This window comes from Paramormyrops kingsleyae, chromosome 20, assembly GCF_048594095.1.
Source record: "Paramormyrops kingsleyae isolate MSU_618 chromosome 20, PKINGS_0.4, whole genome shotgun sequence".
Classification (NCBI taxonomy): domain Eukaryota; kingdom Metazoa; phylum Chordata; class Actinopteri; order Osteoglossiformes; family Mormyridae; genus Paramormyrops; species Paramormyrops kingsleyae.
In genome coordinates, this window is record NC_132816.1 from 19679322 (window position 1) to 19699934 (window position 20613).

Below are 20613 nucleotides of genomic sequence, written 5' to 3' on the forward strand. Positions count from 1 at the left end.
TTTCCATATCCCCAGAACCGAAATTGGCAGTTTGTGTTGAGAAGGAAAAGTTTATTTTTGTTTTCACTTCTTTTTGAAACATGGATAATTCCACTGAAGCAATGTGAAGCAATTTTCTAGTTTAGGATATGAATTTATCCAAGGCACATTCCTGATAAAATATATTCAGCTGGATACCTTAAAGCACCAGAGTACAATATTATCTCCTAGGAACTGCTACCTTGCTGCCTAATCATTAGTCCTTGATACATTGCATTCATCAAATAAAAATACAGGAAAAACTCTGACAAGGTTAGAATCTAAACACAACATTTTATTTCACTCTTTGGTACAAATTGTGTATAATGGGGAAAAAATAAATAACTTTGAAAAGAAAAAATAATCCTTACCCCAAAAAGTCAGTTGGGAAAAAAGTTAGTTTTAACTTAATAAACAGAGCATTTAGTGAGACAGATTCATTATTAACCTGAAGCACTTTGAGAATCGGTATCTCTGTAGGAATAATGAAGTAAAATGTAATAAGGTAGAACCTTAAAGGAGCCATTGTGTGGTTTTGTTGTTCATGAAAAAGGCACTGTGGTGAACGGGAACCTGCAGCGATTTGCTCAGGAACTTTAATATTAATAATAATAAAGATGACTTAAAAAGCCCAATTCCAAAAGAAGTGATGTGGCAATTCTTCATCCCAGCAAACCAGAGTTAACACCAGAGCTGTGCAAGTCATCAGAACAGACACTTCCGGGCATGTAAATCTTATGAGCAGTTCCTTTAAACCAGTGTTTCCCAGTCGGGTCCTTGGGGATGCCCAGCCGGTCCACGTTTTTGCAGGAGGAGGGAGCAAAAATACATATTGTCTGGGGGTCCCCAAGCTCCAGGTTGGGAAGCTCTGCTCTAAATTATATTCATTGATAGGAGGTCCTGGCTTCTTCATCCTCTCAAGGCACAATATGCACCTCTGAGACACCTAACAAGCCATGCAATGCAGAACTGTAGAAATAGGACAAAGACTAATATGAAATTTAGTATCCAAGTAAAACAAAAAAGTCTGACGTTTTGATCCCATTGACTTAATTGCTAGCTTCAGTTTTACATTTGAACTGGCTTAGTTTCCTCACCCATAAATAAACTGGACCTTTAAATCAGATGGTAAAGAAATTCTTATTTGGTATTTTAGTGTTTAAGATGATTACTGCGCAATAAGATGCAAGTACTCTCCTTTTTGGTCAGTACAATATAATAAAAGGGATAAAAAAAAAGTTAAAGATTTTTTAAAAAAATAAAAGGTTTGACTACAGAATAGAGTATTCCAGGCTTTGCAGTGTATGTCTTAGCAGTTTTACAGAACCCCACTCTCTTTCGGACCGTACTCAATGTAAAGAGGACATGTATCCATCCAGAGAACACATTAGGCATCACTAATACAAAGGGCCTACTAAGAAAAAAAACATTTCTGACCATTACAGCTTCCAGTTTGAGGTTTCTCAAAGACAACACATGAGATCTGGACCATGCAAGGCAAGAAAAACAGGATATTAAGATGAATGGGACCTGACAACATGCTTTATATGAAAGGTCCCCAAGACACTTATGGTCCCCCCCCAAAAAAAAAAAAAAAATCAACACACACATACAACAATCCAGCTACCTCCTGTGAAGAGGCCTTCTAATTAATGCCAGAGAACAACAAGCTGCAAATAATGCATTAGGAAACATCATGCACATAAGCTCAATCACACTAATCTTGTCACCCTAATGCCAGTTTTGTCTCCCTCCATGTTGTGATTGTGGAAACCACAGCAAAATACATACATAGTGACTGAGTGTGAACAGCAAAGGCAAGTTGCATCTTTGATTCCCATATAACCATCCTCCACTCATTAGCATCTCAGTCAGCTGGACACCAATTAGCATGAAGTCAGTACATTCCTCTCCTTTCAAACAGCACAACGCCAGCAAGTGCTTGTGTCATAGTGTATGAAATTCTCCCAATGGTCCTCTGCAACTTGTGCATAGTAGTAGTTATTTTCATGACACATAACCGAACAGTAATAATATATTGTTATAGGAAAATAAACAAGGGTGGAAATATAACGAGTGGTACATATTCCCTTTTCCTGAGAACCTAAAAACCCAGAAACTTTATAAAGGAATATTTAGTAAAAAAGTAAAACCAGGAAGCTGATTCAGTCAATCCTTCCGAAGTCAATTTTGTAAAGCCCAGAAGTGAATGTGAACACACGACAACAAAAATGTTTGCGTAATCAATAACAATCAATTTCGGAGTTCTGATACAGAAACAACAAGTCAGTAAAAGACTGAACAGACTAAAGATGAGGGTCTATTCAAACTTTCTACTTTGAAGTCAGTTAACATTCAAAATGCTTCAGTGTGAGCCTGGACTGTGTTTAATCCTGAGGCCACACTCTAGATTTTCCAACTTTGTAAACTCCTGACATTGATAAACTTGTTCAAGACAAGTCAGCTCATTTAACTGACTCGATTCTTGGCAGAATCAAAGACAGTAAACAGTTTAACACCTAAAGGTTGAATCCCTGCTGGTGCAAAACCTGACATCTAGTGGTTGATGGATGTAAGGGCATTTAGGCCTGAGAATTACAAAGGGTGATAATGTAAAACAAATCCCCTAAGTGCAGTCTCCTAGCTGCAAAACCTATTCAAGAGCCCAAGCTAAAATATGAAGACGCACATATAAAATAAAATACTGTAATAACCCCTCTTTTCACAGAGGGTGAAAAAAGACATTTTCAATATCGTATAAAACCTACAGAAACCCAGTATACAAATCAGATGACATCCCTTCATCCACATTCGAACACGCAGTCCAATGGCAAGTATGCTGAAGGGAAACTCTTATGTTTGTATAGCTTAGCTACAGTGCACCATTTCAAATCCATCCTTCCTGCAGAAAGAAGACTTGACAAAGGATATGCTGTCAAAAGCCACTACAGATCGTGTGCGTTTTTTAGAAAATGTTGACCCTTTCCACTGTTCAAGAGAACCTGGAAGTGGAGCCTAAGAAGTGCAAAAGGACCATTCCTTCAAAATGTTTTCTCCTTCTCTATAGTAAAACGGAGCATAGTGTAAAAGATGGTTTTAAAAAAAGTAAACGGACACATAGGGGCACAGGGAAGGGTGTCATTCAAAGGGACTACCAGTGACATCCATTTCTTCCCTCCAGGTCGAATGTCAAAGGAAAGGAGGCATCTTGCATTTAGGGCCACTGTGTTTCTATACTGGACAAACGAAGGTTGGATTTAACTAGAAAATGGATTTGACATCTTACTCATTCTGTCGACTGCCTTTGGTTGGATTTGAGCAAAAAGCATACCGGTTAAGCTAACTATGGCAGATATGAACTGCTACCGTTAGTAAGCGACTTGACCATTAAGTATGGAATTATCAATTAACCACAGTCTCCACCATCCATTCCAGTACCATCGTCTTCACAAACTGTGACTAGCACTCTGTGACAACATGTAACTTGTGCAGCCAGCTGGAACTGTGCAAAAATAATTTAGGTAATAAGAAAGGAAGTTCGTCTTAACAGGCATTATACCAAAGTGGTATGAGATCCCAGTCCTGCTCATCTATAGTCCTCTCCCTTCCTTTTGTGGGGCAAATGGGCTATGATGGCTGCCAGGGCTTCTTGTCCCGGCCACGCTGCTCTGGGATGTGCTTGTAGCGGCACTTGTCCCCAAAGTGGCAACCGGTGGTCCTCCAGAAGTAGCACTCATCCCCCTTTATGGGACCCTTGCGCCTGGATCTGTGGACAGACCAAGACGAAATCACTCTACATTTACTCATGCAGAGTTAGATCGAATCAATCCATTTAATCCCGTCATATTCCAAAGTCTTCTTTGGAATTTGTCCTCAAAGTACAACCACAAATGAATTACCCAGCAGCTGAGGTCAGTTGGGATGATAGGGGGACGGTGCCTGAGGAGAGCACAGCTCTCTGACGATCTGGATACCGAATCACAAGCTTGGTGTCCTCAATCTCTACTCCCTGGAATCAATGATCGATAAAACACAAGTTACTGAACTACAACTTACTGGGGGCATAAAACAGATTCAGCCAAGCACCATTGGATCCAGTTAACCAGTGGCATCATTAGCATCTCGAGCAAGGAAAACTTCACATTACAAGAATCCTACCTGTAGCTTCTCCATTGCAAGGGCAGCCATGTTGGAGTTTCTGAAGTTAACAAAGGCACAAAAGCGTTCATGAAGAACTCGTATGCTCTCAATCTCTCCAAAGCTGGTGGGGGGGACAGAAGTACCGCAACGTAAAGCACCATATGTATGTTAATTATTCAGAGACCTGTGACAGCTCAGAAATATTGACCCTACGTTTTGAAAAGGCTCAAAAGGTGCTTCTCGCTGACATCTGTGGTGACATTTCCCACCCACAATGATACGCATGGGGACCTGTATGTATTGTGAGATGGACAAACAGGTGACAGAAACCAGCTTTGTCAGAGCACTCCTCTGTGACATCATCATTCAGTTGTTTCACAGCCCCAAAGCACAGCTCACGGGTGCTTGCTGAAAGCTCATCATACTCACCCTGACTGGTTCTGTACAGAATTGAGATCCAGTACTAAGGAAGGAGAAATTAACAAGATGAGCACTTTTGGTTGTCCAATATCTAATGTTCCTAAGCAACAAAGCAGATTATTGAAATTAACCTAGCTAAAATCTAATAAGTCTTTATAATGCAAATTATTTAAAAATGCGCACACTCAATAAATAGCATGTAAAGGACTAGTGTATCATTTATAGTACAGGTGTCTTTGCTGCCCCCATCTGCTGAGATATGGCACTACCAATAATTTGAAAAATGTGTTCCCATTGTTCATTATTTATTCATTAAATGGCATTGAGAGCAAATTAAAGTTCTTGGTGGGTGAGGGTAGTACTGTTGCCGCACACCTCCAGGGTTCCACTTCCACTGTGTGGAGTTTGCATAGCTTCCCCCCCATCTTTGTGTGGTGTGCAATTCTAGGTATTCTGGTTTCCTCCCATAGTCCAAAGAGTGTTAAGTGTGAGTGTGTGCCCTGCGACGGCCAGGCACCCGAGTGTGTGTGCGCCCCATGCCAGACAGGCACATCAGTGCGTGCGCATCCCACGATGAACAGGCCCGCCAGTGCATGCGTTCACCGCAACGGACAGGCACCCCAAATGCGTGTGCTCACCAGTGTGCGTGCCCCACAATGGACAGGCTCTGCCCAGGATTGTAACCTAAAGTGCAATGTTAGCTGCTGCATTTAAAATAAGACTAACTGCGGCCAAAAGGATGCGAGCTGCATTGCCCAGGTTGCTTGCTTAATCCCCAGCTACTGTGGTGAATTACAGCCATTTGATATAAACTGCTTCAGATATGCATGGAGCTGAACACTGGCTAAAGTAATGGTTACAGAAAAGCAACTGGCTAAAGAAAAAAAAAGGTACTGGTTCCTCAAATATGATAGGGAAAAAAAAATCTCCCAGTTAGCTATTCTTACTTCTTGCTGCCTCAGGAGAGGTGACTGCATCTTGCACTGTCGCATACTTTTCCAGCAGCTGTTTGCTCTGTGGTTCCTGAAAGCCCATTTCCTAGCATAAACACATTTGATATTATCAGTTAAATGCTATGAAATACAAGCTCCCTCCCCCCACCATTTAGATCAAATAGATCATTTCATTACATATGTGCCAGCCAATCACAGCTCAGTTCATTCACCAAGAGCTGTTGCAGCTTGCAGTTGTACAGGTCATAGGTGGCATCCTTGCAGTTCGCGTCCAGCTTGAGCACCTGCTCCATGGCCTCTTCTGCCTTGTCGTACTGCTGCAGATTGCAGAGGTTAGGGTCAGTAGGTGGCCTCAAAAATATATACAGCATTAATACAGAATTAAGATTTGGTGAAGATTCAGGTGCAGACCTTCATTCCCATCAGTGCCCGTCCTTTACGGAAATACCCATAGGGCCAGTGGGGTGCAAGCCGGATTGACTCCTCAGCATCCGCGAGGGCCAAGGTATAGTTACCCAGGCACTCATAACAGCTGGAACGATTCCCAAAGAACCTGCCCCAAAAAGACAGGTCATTCTCGGAGATGAAACTCAGGGAACTCTGGCGCATTGTTAGGCAGGACAGGTACCTGTGATCTTTGGGATCGCAGTGAACAGGTACCTGTGATCTTTGGGATCGCAGTGAATAGGTACCTGTGATCTTCGGGATCGCAGTGAATAGCTTCTGTAAACATACTGACGGCCTGAGTGTACTTCTGCTCTTCCCACAGCTTAATGCCCTTTTCTGATGAGACATCAGACCAAAACTTCAGGAAATGGGAATTGTAATGGGGGTAAAAGGTCAGGTAAGAGAGATAAAACGGACATCGCAGGACATGGGAAGTTTATGTAGAAAGCCAGCATGATGAAAAGTACCGTGAAATGACCAAACGTAGCTATTAAACCAGCACAAACAGCTCATTGCAGGTGGTTTCAGAGAAAAAAGGGGAGAAAAAAAAAAGCGACTTCACCGTCTTGGGCAACTTTTCTGCGTCTTGCTGATAAGGTGCCAAAACGGCAGAGACAAAAACCACATTTCCCCAGAGGTGAAAAAGGCTCCCGTCGTCGCCTGAGGTTTAGGGTTTATCTTTACAGTAACAGCCACCCTGGCAACACAGAGGCCGGCTTTGCAGCTTAAGTCTTGGTTCTGATAGGCCGAGCAGCTCACCGGCCAACGAGGTGCTCCGCTTGGCCGCAAGATCTGCAGGGTCCACCTGGAAAGCATAGCCACAAGCAGGACATTCAGTAGCCTACATCCCCCAACCAAATGCACAGTAATCACTTCAAATTCTCCTCTAACTTCAAATTTTACATCTTTTCTATTACAATATTTTTTCAATGTGTCCTCCCCCACCCTCTATAACCATCGTACCATATTAGTCACAGAACTCTCAAACTTGCTTTTCAAGTAATATTGTGAACTCTGCTAAAAATACAGAACAAGAATTTCAACACACAGTTACGCTTCCTTCAGCCTCTGTCTCACCAGCCAATAAATGTGCTTCCTCAATTTACATACCTGCCGGCTGTTCTTGCACAACAACAGGCACGGAGCGATTTGCAACTCAAGTCGAACAGTACAGTGTCATGAACAGACATGTTTTGGCTTTGCAGCAAGAGGTGTGCTGTCTATAGAACTCAAAAGAGAACCAAAATACCACAGATTTCTGCAGTATAACTCTTCAGTGCTGTGCTTAACCTTAATTCTGTAAAGTAAATTCCAGTTATAGAAGTGAATACAATATTTAAAATAATCAAAAAGTAGCTTTTATATACCTATTTGACATCTAAAAGGAGCATTTACTGGTTCTGTGCTTAAGATAATGCTCTTTGTCCATTATGTACACATGGTTCAGATGCATCTATATGCAAAGCATTCTGGGTGAAGAATGTCAGGAATGAATTAGTGAATAAATCACCTTGGAGATCATTTTCCAGCATGTGGTCACTCACCTCCCTGGTCCTGGCTTCGTTCTCTTTGTTCTCCTTTGAGCCCTGACTCCGCCCCAAGCGAGTCTTCGGCTTGATATGGCTGGCAGCGTTGGCGTAGAAGGCACTGCTGACGTCCCAGCCCGGGTCCTATGACGACATAGGTGCACACAGCTGACTGAGAGCGGTCTTCATTAATATCCAGCATCACTGCTCATGGCCCAGTCATGGCCTTCCATGTACAGCGCTCACAGTAAGTCATGGGAAGCTTGATTAATTTTGTAATAATGTTACAAATTTATTGGTTTCATAACAAAAGCCCATTGACAAGCAATGTTTAACATATCTGCAGATATGTTATGAACAGACATTCTCTTTTTATTGTCATATTTTTTTGTTTTTTACCAACTTATTCAGTTCTGTTCTTGCCATTTTGCTATTAATTGCATTTTTAGTCACTGGCTCCCAAAGGGACACTAAACACAAATATCTGGCGTCTTATGTTATTGCAAAGGTGTTACTAATTAAAAAGCACACAATGATGCTTGTCAATAAACGTTTTCACACAGAACAGCTGTTTTAGAACAATAATTTGAGTTTCAATTGATTACAACTTTAAATGGTTCCAGTTGTTTCTAATGTCATATATATTTTTTGTAAATGAAAAAAGTAATGATTTGTTTACAAAACCCAATAAATCTGCAATATTTTACAGCATTAAGCAAGCATCCCAAGACTTTCTATGAGCATTGTAACTGTAGGAAGAAAGCTTGTTCCAAGAAAAGACACAGGACAGATCTTGATCCAAAGACAAATTCTTGGACTGAGAAGTGTGTTATGGGGCACCTCTCATACCGCAGAAATGATTATGGTATACAGAGATTTGGTACTCTGCAGAGGCAAACACAAGCCAGAACCCTTACTGAACACCTTCTTTATGACACAGTATGCAAAGTCAGTGAAAGACCAGAACGGCCCACTTCAACCCTGGGGTTTACTCCAGCACACTGAAGCTTACCAGAACTTAGGCCAGCCCACCATTCATTTCTATAAGTACAATGGTTTCATTACTTTTGGCAGTACCTCTTCACAAGGACTGCATGATGCATGGTGATGGGCCCTGTTCCCTGAAGCTGTGAGCAGTTGGATAGGCACTCCTTTGCAGATCACCACCTCGTCCTCCTTTTCACTTCCACTCTCCTCGGACTCCAGCTGCACAGAGTCCTCCTCATCCTCCTCGTCCTGACAGACATTGTATAAATGACCCACTCTCCCTTCAACGGAAATTAAACCGTAAGTGACGTATCCCCTACCTGCTCAGTAGTTTCGTTCTTTCCAACTTGTTCCAACTTCTTCCGTTGTCGCTGTCGCTACAGAATGACGTTAAGGGTCACAGTACCGTTCCTGACTCCTGTGAGCATAGGACACGATGGTGGAGGGTTTGCGGGAAACCACGGACCACCACTCACCTTCCTCTTGGCTCTGCGTCTCTCTGCACGACGCCTGGCCCGCTCCTCCTCACTGAAGCCCTCCTCTCCCATAAGGCCGTCCTGTTGCAGACACGCATAACTGATCAGCACAAATCACTTGCACTCCATATATAGATGCAACCTCTACCTGGGTCTCCCCCAGCCAAGTTCTGCACCTACTCTACCCTGATAAAACTCTTCCTCCTCTTTCCAAACCCCAATGCTTCACTTAGCAGAGCATGATGTCCCTTGTTCCCTTGTCAAGCTGAAACAGTCAACAGTTCAGGAACAGCTCCTGCCATACCGGAGTCAGAGCAGCGTCATCAGCCCTCTGGTTGGAGATCTCTGCACTTCCACATTCAGTCTGCTCTCCCTTTTGCTCGGAAGTACCTTTCCAGAACAAAAAGATAATGGCACATACTGGCAATGTCACAACACTGCAAAGCAGAACCGCATCGATCCCAGAAGTTTCAGAACAAGAACTCATTCAAAAGATATTTTAAATGATGTTTCCAGAAAAGCATTAAAACGGAAAATAAAAGCCATACAAAGAGGCAGTGTAGCGACAGAAGCGAACATGCAAAGAGAGAAGAGGAAATACATGCAAGCAAATACATTTAATCCTGTCCCTCTGCTACAGGAAAATGATGTAAAGGCTCAAACTCAAACCTTACTTTTTAATAAGCAGAGCTCAAATAACTACAGTTGTTTTCTGTATTTGCAAATAATTATGAGCAGAATCATAACATGAGCAATGTTTCAATTAAGGACACAGGACCAGTACGGCAATCATGTTGCGATAAACAGTGCTGCTATGGTACGGCTGGCTTGAGGATACAGTGACTAACCAGAATTATGATAATTGAAAATGGATGTTTGGTCACTAACAGAAGGGATAAATGACTTAGAAGTCTGCAAGCTATTCTTTTGCCAGTAAGCAAACCTTTTTATTAGGCTAAAAAAAATACTGGGATTTTGAGTCAAGGGAAAATATAATTTGTAGAGTTCCATATTTGTTATGCAAAGCAGGAAAGCCTCGTGGATTCTGATATCGTAACACAGCTGCCAAACAAAACACCTTCTCTGCAAAACACGGCAACACCTGCAGAGCCGCCTTCGCCACAACCTGAGGCGTGTGAATAAATCATTCATTTCTCTCTGTAAAATATATGCTAAGAGAGTCTTTAGAAAACTGTCAGGGGAAAAATGTTTTATAGATGGGATACCCTAAGAAAACAATGACAATTCTTTGCAATGAAGGAACCATGCTGAAGGACAAAACCAAACATCTATTCTCTCTTCTAGAGCTGAAAATAAGGCTGCACACAACCCATTTGATTATGATTCATAGCTGTAAAAAGACATGAGATGATTAAAACAATTGAATGGGCCTCCATTTGGACAGTGATTCATCTAAGAGCAGCTAAATGACAAAGTAAACAGTGGAGCGTTTGTTTAAGTCCCATGTTTGCTTGGGATGAATCTGCGCAAGTCAGGAAGCATCTGCCATTTTGATTACTTTTGTGCTCTTACATCAAACATTTAAGAACATACAGGGGAAAATGTTCAAAAGCTTTTTCACAACTGGATTCTGTCAGACCCAGTGCATGCAGGCTTTCCCCAACCTCGTCCTCAGAGACCCACAGACTGTCCACGTTTTTGCTCCCTCCCAGCTCCCTGCCAGACAGTTCTATGGATTGTCTGGGGGTCCTCAATGACCGGGCTGGGAAAACTGTTTTAGACTTTCAACTCTGAAATCTGATTCGTCAGTCTAGTCAGCTATTGTGTGCCATTTGTAAATGTTAAATGATGTATTGCTATTTCATACAATCAATAGAATTTTTATTATGAGTAAAAATCTATAAGTTCAGTGTCACAGCATAACAATATCAACTGAGGCTAAATGTTAAATAATCTTACAAGTTAAAAAGAGTGATACTAATAAGGGGAGAAAAACTGCGCAGGATGTCAATGCAGTACCTGTAAACTCAGAAAGCGTACGAACACACACCGTGCACGTTAACCCCGATTCAAATGTAGAAAGCGTACGAACACACACCGTGCACGTTAACCCCGACTCAAATGTAGAAAGCGTACGAACACACACCGTGCACGTTAACCCCGACTCAAATGTAGAAAGCACACCGTGCACGTTAACCCCGATTCAAATGTAGAAAGCGTACGAACACACACCGTGCACGTTAACCCCGATTCAAATGTAGAAAGCGTACGAACACACACCGTGCACGTTAACCCCGATTCAAATGTAGAAAGCGTACGAACACACACCGTGCACGTTAACCCCGATTCAAATGTAGAAAGCGTACGAACACACACCGTGCACGTTAACCCCGATTCAAATGTAGAAGAACGTACATGGTAACTTTGGCCAAAACAGAACATTATAATATGGCTAAAGTCACGTTGCTTTATTGTCGTTTTACAACCATGTGATTAAATTGCGATTCCTCGAAGCATCAAACAGCTCGGACAGTGATAAACACTGGACAGTAAATATGTTTTTTTTTTTTTTTTTAAATAAAGGAATAAAAGTAAAATAGTCATATGTAACAACAATGACAGTGCAAGTGAAACAGGTAAACGCTGATGCAGGGCGGTGTATATAAGACAGCAGACTGTGCAAATATGCGAAACATTGCTGTGCAAATGTGCATTTTCCTGACGTAGGTAGGAGTTAACAGGTCTGACAGCCAGATAGACTTAAAAATTGGTTGCATTCCTGAGAAGACCTATCACCAAAGACCATTCTGGTCTCTGGACATTTTTCAGTATCCCCCAAAACTTTCGAGGTGACACACGTACATTTACAATTTCAACTCAAAACCAAAACACATGCTGCTCCGACGGCAGAGTTAACGTTCACACGTTACTTTAAAAAAAATTAAAAAATTATATATATATCTTGCAATTCATCATCAACGTTGAAGAAAAAGCAGGACTGGTTGAAACGTTTATAACAAACCAGCTCACTGACCCAAGGAGAGTAATGCGCATTTCTGTTTGAATAGCCAGGATAGAATGAGAGCTGAGTAGCACGACAAGTGACCAGTGGGTATCTATTTGTGTGGATGTTCATGCATCAGAATAAAGACTGTAGTTTACAGGTTTGCATCATCCACACATTAATTTATTAAGACAAAACCGCACCATGCCACAACCAGAGAATGATGCCGCTTTCTCTCTAGCTAGATGGGAACGATCTACAAGGACAAAACAGACTCCCAGCTGTCTCCAATGTTCTTTGAAACACACCATAGACTGCAACAAGTGAAACCACAGCTGCATGCAACAATGCTATGTTTTGTTCAGAACCCAAGAACAAACGGCAAGTCCCTTAATCTCACTAAAGATAAGACCAATAACATTCAGGAGGGATAGCTGCACAGGCAGAGTGTAATAATCTTGAATTTCAAGCCTCACGTTTTCAGATTATTAAAACAGTAATGGTTAATGCTTACTTGCAGTAAAAATCTAACTACACAGTAACTCTTTACATTAACCATACCTTCATAATGCCTTTATAATGCATCCATAGAACATTCGGTGCACCTTTATAATGCATCTATAGAACATTCATGAACAGCATGCAAGTACACCCTAACATCCAAAATGCGTTAAAAGCTTTAATATACAACACTGTACGATTGTAATGCTTGTTATTATATAATTGTTATTAATGTATATTAAAGCTGTCAATGTATACTTTCATGCTGCTTATGAATGTTCTATGAATGCATTACGAAGGTGCACTGAATGTTATGAATGCATTATAAAGGTGCAGTTAATTTAAAGTTTTACCAAATAAACAAATGACTGTTTATAAAGCAGGCAACATATTTGGATTTACTCATTCTTCAACCTAAACCATGCTCCCTTAAAATGGAATTCTCTCCTGTTTGGAATGTTGTGTATTTTTTTTTGTTTTTAAGTCTAAAACGGAAGTATTGGGGAAAATACAAGGCTAAGAACATCTGGGAATGCCACTGCTGTCTGCGTGTCACGCTACCTTTAGCTTGACGCCTGATCACTAGCTCAGCAGAGACCACAGCCAGTCACAGGAGATCCGGCCACGTGCATGTCGCACTGTGACATTATTGGCTCTGTGACAGCAGTCTATGAAACTCACTATTCATGTTTTTTATTCATTCAGCACATAATACGCAATTCGCAACATCTAAATGAAGACAGAAAGTGATACGATTTACACCCCCCATTCCCAAAGTGTTATCATACTGCTCAAAGGAAATGCGATTAAACTCCCACCCCCCCCAAACGATTCAAAGTGAACTGCACCATGAGTGCTTTCCACAAGTCCCATACACTTCCCTTTAACATCACAAATTTGAGAACTCAGCACTGATGTGGAGTGGAGATATTAACGCACCTTGTGCGTCAACCTGCAATGCGGCCATCACGCGATAAGCTACAGCTTTACTTAAACCTTTTTCACATTTTAAAAAGAGGCGACTGGCAGCTTATTTGCCCATATTCACCCACCAGTAACTCTAATACCACAGGAAGTACTAATACAACATGCAGGATTAGGAACCATCAAAATTGTTCCTAGTGTTTGTCTTGACAAGCGAGACGATTCAATGAGGGAGGTTTATCACAGCAAAAATGTCTGGCCACAGAACTCCAAAATATGCAACATAATCATTTCCTACTCTGTGTCTCTGTTCCCACCCGCCTTGTTTTTGTGTTACGTTTTGTATCTGGGACACAGTACGTTTAATACCACTGTGATTGGCATTGGAAATTTCATTGTATTATCTATAATGACAATAAAGGCATCTTAATCTTCTAGTTATTGAGCAATTTGGCCATAGTTCTGTTTTATGGTGAGTTACTACATGATTACAATGACCCTCCCCCAACACTGAAACCAAAGGACGTTTGAGCCAGGAATGTGAGAAGTGAAAAAAGAACCATGAAAGTATTGACTAGAACCCAGCGCAGCAAACATAAAGGGTGACCACTTCTGCTGCTCGCGGAACTGAGAGCTGTTTGAAGGAGACATTATCTCACCTGCCACCCAGCGCACAAGCAGACGTGTGACACTGTTGTGCAACCGGGAGGTCACTGCCGTTAAGTTTGGGGTTGGAGGATGTAACAGAACAGCCCTGGGAAGCAGTACAGGCCAAATTGCATAACTATAAGAAAGACAAATGTCATGTAAGAGCACTCTTTCTTTACTACATAATAAAACATTTCAGAAAAGTCATAAGAAAGCAATTTTGCCATGTGTGGGACACTATAAAAGCTACCAAAATAACTTTCTCGAGAAAACCATGCAGGATAACTGGTGTTTTTCTATGAAACGTACAAAATAAATAAAGCTTACGAAATTTTAATGATTGACCCTGTTTATGTAGCTGGATAATTTCACTGAAACAATTCTGACTTATGACCTTGTACGAGATCCATCCTAGAACCAGCAAACTTCTGGTTAAAGGCCCATACCCTTAACCACTAGGCAAACTGGGCTTACTGCCGGCCCATCTGTCGCTCTGATTAAGACATGCTATAAATGCCTTAGTGCAGCCATACCAGTTCTCACGAATACCCACAATGCATCTTGGTTCACTACTCTGCAAATTCCCACTACTGACATGAAAAATAGCAGCAAACATGGGGAAACACCACAGCATAACAAATACATGTATTTGCATAAATTGTAGCAGCAGGGAACCCATTATTCTAACACTGACTGAAGTGGACAAAATTCACAACATGTTTTACATCACGCCAAGAACATGCAAAATTTAAGAAGATTTAATCCTTTAAGTTGGACTATGTACATAAAGTCTGCAGCAATATAACATATCCATCTCAAATAGAGCAAGCACAATAAAATACATACTCTGAAGTGCTGGAACCATAGTCTGGATGAGTAGTTTAAAAAAATGAAATGAATGGGGATTAAGAAACAAAGACCACTGCAGAAATACTGTGTGCCACTGACCTTCTTTAACATGAAACCACTGTAATAAAACTAGTAGCCAAATGGCCAGTTATCTCACAGATAATTAGTGACATATGAGGCAACTTAGAGCATTTGACAGTTTTAAACATTTTAAACGTTATATTGCAGATCTTAAGAGAAAAAGATCTTTCTTAGAATCACTATATCAGATTAGACTATGCTACTTTTGCACAAGCATGCTGGTGTGACTTATGCTGTTGTCAAGGATGTATAGTGAGTTTGATATTGGGGGGGCACAATCTAATAACTTAAAGTCTATTTATTTAGTGGATAAATAAAGCCAAATTAAATACTGGGGGATAGATATGTTCCGCTCCCCCACAGTTCCTATGGGCCTGGCTGTAGCACATTAGTAGTAGGACAAAATAGCCACAAAGTGCTAATCGAATGGAAAATCCAGTCCACATGAAGTGACGAGCAAAAATAATGTGTCATTTACTCAACTACATAGTCAGGATCGAATATGTAACATTCTGAATCCTCTGAGTGGCCTGGTTTCATTGGACAACTACATAGCTGTTCATTAAATATGTTAATTCATGCACCTCAAACATTTAAACAGCATGAGTCACATGGCGGCCCAGTTCAGCCATACTGGTTTTCCTAGGTTTTACCAGGCTTGACTGGATGTTTTGGAGACCCAGATTAAAAGATTATCAAATTCCCTTCCCTGTTGACAATCTGTCATCAGACAGCATTTAACTATTGAGCTCGCAGTTTCTGCTACTGACAGTAAAGTTTAAAGACATAACCAACGTTTACAAGGAAAAAGAAAAACATGTCTTTGTGTTAGCTATGTAGGCCTATGTGCCTTGATATTTCCTTGAAAATTTTAATATGTGCACGTGAGATTTAAATATTCTCTACATCATGAATTTACAGAAGCGCAGCTTTAAAGACCTCATCAGTTAAGAGAAAGAACGCCTGAACAGCTTCACGAGCGAAAGGAAAAAAACATACAAAGCTGTCCTAAATGACAATCGTACAAATTATTTTTGAAAACGTTTATTTTTTGTTTTCCTACTGGTTTAACTTTTAAAATCACTTCCTGGTCTTTGGTGCCGGTTATTAGTCTTTATGGTGTTAATATTAAGTATATGAGCGAAATCACGAGGGACGCCTAGATGGTCCCAGGAGGAAGCGCCCACGAATGACACGGAGACAAACACCCATATTTATCAAAGTGTGAATTCCGCTACAGACATTTAATAAAGTATTTCCCCGATGCTCCCTTCCCTAAGTAAACTATTGTGAAGCCACGAAATAAAAGAATGCATGATGTGATAAAGGAACCCCAGCAGCGGCTCCTTAGCTGTTAGTATCTGCCAAACTTTGCTCTCATTCCAGCCGATGTCACAGATTTAGGGGACAGACGCGTTAGGTCGCTCCCGGGGACTCGCACGAGCCGGACTTACCGGCCGACGGGCTCGAGGAGGAGGAGCGGGGGGAGTCTTGGCGAGTGGGACTACGGGGGAAGCAGGGCGGAAAAGTTGCTAAAGTTGCGTGCGGCGATTACTCACCGATCCCGATCCCGATCCCGAACAGCCTGCGTATGTCTTCTGTGAACCTCATGGCCGCCACCATCCAGCAGTATTGACTCGAGTGCAGGTATAAATATACGGATGCGTGCATTTAGCACACAGGAGCGCTCGGAGGCGCAGGCGACCGGCTCACCATTTAAATTGCCTCCGGTGACTTCTATGGTTCCCCTCGGTTTTGTGGACTGTCGGTATATTAGGATTTTGCCGACACCCCTACGCGCGTCTTAAAGGGGCCATAACCTCATCAGCCCCGGCAGGCCGGCGGCACGTAACAGACACGCACGACCGGGTCGCAGCGACGTCGACAATAAAGGTGTTAAACAATGTTTGAGCTACAGATAAAAACACCATAATTACTGTTAAAGTACATAATAGCTAACAGATCACATAAAACCTGAACATTGTGGCTTTGGATTTAATTTCACTTTACATTGCGTATAGGTAAATACACAGTGTACTTCACATGAGATCCATTAACTGAAACGCCATATAATATAGTTCAAGTTCTTGGCATTTTTTCAGTCACGAATACCTGGTTATCGGGTTTGTGGATACTTCCTTATTCTGTGGTTGCATGACAAATATATTTAAGTACGTGTATGTATTCTCTATAGTGAGAACGGCTAAATCAGTTTAAAACAGGTGAAATATCTGCATGACTAAGCAATCAATAATGTAAATATCATTATTATTCATTGCTTTAGTATTTCTGGTGCATTTTAAATGATCTGAACAAAGATATTACACAATGAGTTATCCATACCGAGCAAGGATTGCGTCAGACTTTCTAACGAGTTTTTTTAAACGTGTCTGCGTGCTGTAATTATTGCATTTGCTAGATGCATTCAGTTCTGTATATTCTGTTATCGTGTTCAGGTTAATGAATAAGCTTGTCTCTAAGGAAGTTGGACAACGACGTGATTTTTTTTTAAATTATTGTAACTGCATTTGTTTACAATATACAGCATATTTACAATGAGCTACGCAAGTCGACTATATCACAGGGTCGTGTTTAGTACAGATATTGTATGGGTTCCACTGAAATAAAGGTAGCTGATTTTGAGTTTAAGTCAAGGGAGGTGATGCTAAGATTATACAATTCCTTGGTAAGACCTCACCTAGAATATTGTGTGCAGGTTTGGTCACCATACCTTAAGAAGGACATTGCTGCCTTGGAAAAGGTGCAACGTAGAGCTACAAGAATGATTCCTGGTCTTAGAGGAATGTCTATTATATGTTATTGGTTCTAACAATAGCAGTATTTGTCTCACAAATTAGTGAATATTAAAATTCAGAGGCATTAAAGTGAAGAGCTAACATACTATTCACTATTCACCAATTTCATCTCTGTTTGCAGGAGACTAACAGTAACTGATTACTCAGGAAAATGAATTATATCACCACCTTAATATTAGCTGCTGTGATCATCCGTATAAAGCTCTCATAAGATAGCAACCAGATCTTGGGAGACACAATTGATAAGCAAGTTTCTGACAAAGGACCCTAAAACAACCTCCAGGGATATTTCAGTCAGAGAAGAATTCATTATGTAATGTTAACAAAGTTTCTCTGATCACAAATGTCTAATTCTTGTAAACTGAGAGGAACTAAAGGCCCAACTTGGGCCTCCTAGATACAGTTTAAAAATAAGTCTTGAGAATGTTAATGGAGCATTACTCACTATTCATTTCACCAGTATACAGTTAGGCCTGTTATTAATAATTAATCAGCTTATCTTAAATAAATAGCATGAGTGTTGCTACATATGACTGCTCCTTCAGTCCCTCTTTAGTTGATGTAGTGGTCTTGCGGGTGACATGATTGAGGTTGATGGGGTTCAATTGACTTTATTGTGACTTCACACCTCCCAAGTTGTGGGCTCGATTTCTGACTTATTTGTGTCAGTGTGGAGCTTGAGTGTCCTCTTCTGCATCCTCTTAAATTGCACAGACATGAAGTTTAGATGACTGCTTGTCTTTAAAATCACCCTTACTGTGTGTTTATACACGTATGTGCAGGTCCGGCAGCCACTCCGCTGTGTAACCTGCCTTATGCCCCCGTCTGCTTCCTGAGACGGGCAGCCAACTTTCCATGGCTCTATTTTGGATAAATGTTTGGAAAATGTTTCTGGAAACTCAAATGAAATGTTGCTTGGAATTAAACCAGAGAGCACTTTGGGACATGAACTGTCTTGTAAGGACTTTTGATGGCATGCAGTACTTGGATTTCAGAGTTATGGGAAATCAGAGCTTTTACTGAGAACTTACCGATGGCTGTAACTGTAAATTGCAGCAGTAGATTTGTGGCAAATTGCATTACGAGCCACATCAGACAATGTGTTCAAGCTCCTACCCCAAACTACACGTGTGGTCATAATACTGGTGATCATTTTTTCTCTTTAACTGGGCAATTATGTACATTTCTACACCATTCCTTATACTTGCTTAGTTACGTACTGTGATAACTGTTCTGGAATCAGTTAAACTCTCAGTCTTCTCCAGGCTTGCTTGAGGCAGGTTGGTGGCTGAGTGTAATTCTTAACAGACTTGACTGTATTTATGGTTGTTTCGGTGCTGAGTGTGGGGGTGTCACTGCTTTGATGTCTGAGATAGATGGGCCAAATTAACCCACTGTAATTTCGTCCAATCAGTGGGCTGGTCTATCGGTTCTCAAAAAAACAATAAAAAAATACATAATTTCCAATTATTTTTTTCTCTCTGCCGCATCATCCATCCATCTATTCACCTTCCATTACGAACGTTTCCATTTAGGGTACCAGCAGCCCCCCAAAAAGTCACACCTTATTGCCTTATTAGTCTTTCTAGGGGAACATTTTAAGTGTAAGAAATGCACGGCTTTTAACCTTGAGCACCCACCCCCCTTCCCGCACAAAAAAAGATAAATCTGAGTTGTACTTCATAACCTACAAAAGATAAATACTTATGAGAAATGGGTCAAATGTAGATTAGCTTTATTTTTGGCAAGGCCCCGCATGAAAAAAAATCTATAAATAACATCATATTTTAACAACCATGAATGCACGGATGTTTATATAGTCTGTTTGATGAACACTGTGAACTCCGTTGGGAGGGAATTAATCCACTTTAAAACAGTTTTTTACCAGGAAAGACAACATGAACAAAGCCGTGAAACGCAGCTGCATTTGAACTTCTACTACTTCTACTTGAACGCTACTATATTTGCTTTCAATATTACAAATGCAATGGCAACCTTGGATTGCAGTTATTTGGTTACATGACCAATGAATGGTATCGTTTGTACTGAAGGCACCGGAAAAAGCTCGCCCATGAAAACTGGAGTCCTTATCTTCCAAACTTGAAACGTCGCCTGTAATTCTTGTATCCGGCCAAACGGTCCACTCTCCACCGAAACATCAAAGTGTAATCCACGTTATCCCCGCTTCCAATTAGTTACCTTTAATAGACATATCATTCGACACACATTTTACTGATTACTAGTTTTGTACTATATAGTAGTATTACTATGCAACTTTTAAAACCCACTGTAAATTAATCATCAGTTTGGATCTTACGTCTTTTAACTAAACAACACTGTTTATCCTGGTATAAGGGAATACACTGCGAACCCATATGACAGTGTTAGGCCGTAAGGATGCTCCGCGAGCACGCGGGGCGCGTCATTGCGACACGCGCCCAAACAACGAGCACTTTATGCACGCATCAGCTGCAATAATGCGCACATCACTCGCAATGATGCACATATCATCCGGAATGATGCAAACATCACCTGCAATGATTACACATTCTGCCTTACACAGAAGTCTAGCATGTTTGCCTTTGTACGAAGCTTTATTCCGTCATTTCAATTAGGCTAACGGGTGTTTATCGCTATAGATCTAGTAACGCATGATTTTGAAATAATTTGATATACTTTTTTTTATACACAAGCTGCTTAAACTTTTCATAGCATCTGCCCATTTTAGATATATTCACATTTTTTATCCTTTACTCCATCTCATGAAGTTTCTGGCTGTAAGTGGACAGTCTACTATCTGTAGAGTACAAGAATGGAAATATTCATATGCACATGCTATTGAAAAGCTCACTGAGGGACGAC

General features: G+C 41.0%; 1 protein-coding gene across 5 annotated transcripts; it reads right to left on the minus strand.

The window, feature by feature from the left end:
• Nucleotides 1-292: 292 nt before the first annotated feature.
• On the minus strand, nucleotides 293-16984 carry LOC111848506 (uncharacterized). Of its 5 annotated transcripts, XM_023820589.2 has the most exons (16): nucleotides 16495-16795; nucleotides 9272-9357; nucleotides 8968-9048; nucleotides 8812-8868; nucleotides 8582-8740; nucleotides 7523-7648; nucleotides 6738-6783; nucleotides 6224-6314; nucleotides 5943-6084; nucleotides 5744-5848; nucleotides 5526-5616; nucleotides 4588-4621; nucleotides 4372-4449; nucleotides 4177-4279; nucleotides 3918-4027; nucleotides 293-3784 (listed from the first exon to the last, which is right to left on the minus strand). In XM_023820589.2, the coding sequence occupies exons 1-16, from the start codon at nucleotides 16604-16606 to the stop codon at nucleotides 3646-3648; spliced, it is 1560 nt and encodes a 519-aa protein (XP_023676357.1). In that variant the 5' UTR covers nucleotides 16607-16795; the 3' UTR covers nucleotides 293-3645. The 5 variants fall into 5 exon arrangements, 3 of the variants coding, with proteins under 3 accessions (XP_023676357.1, XP_023676359.1, XP_023676358.1); XM_023820591.2 differs by lacking the exon at nucleotides 4372-4449 and having other exon boundaries at nucleotides 4177-4216; nucleotides 16495-16799; XM_023820590.2 differs by lacking the exon at nucleotides 4372-4449 and having other exon boundaries at nucleotides 16495-16798.
• Nucleotides 16985-20613: the final 3629 nt, after the last annotated feature.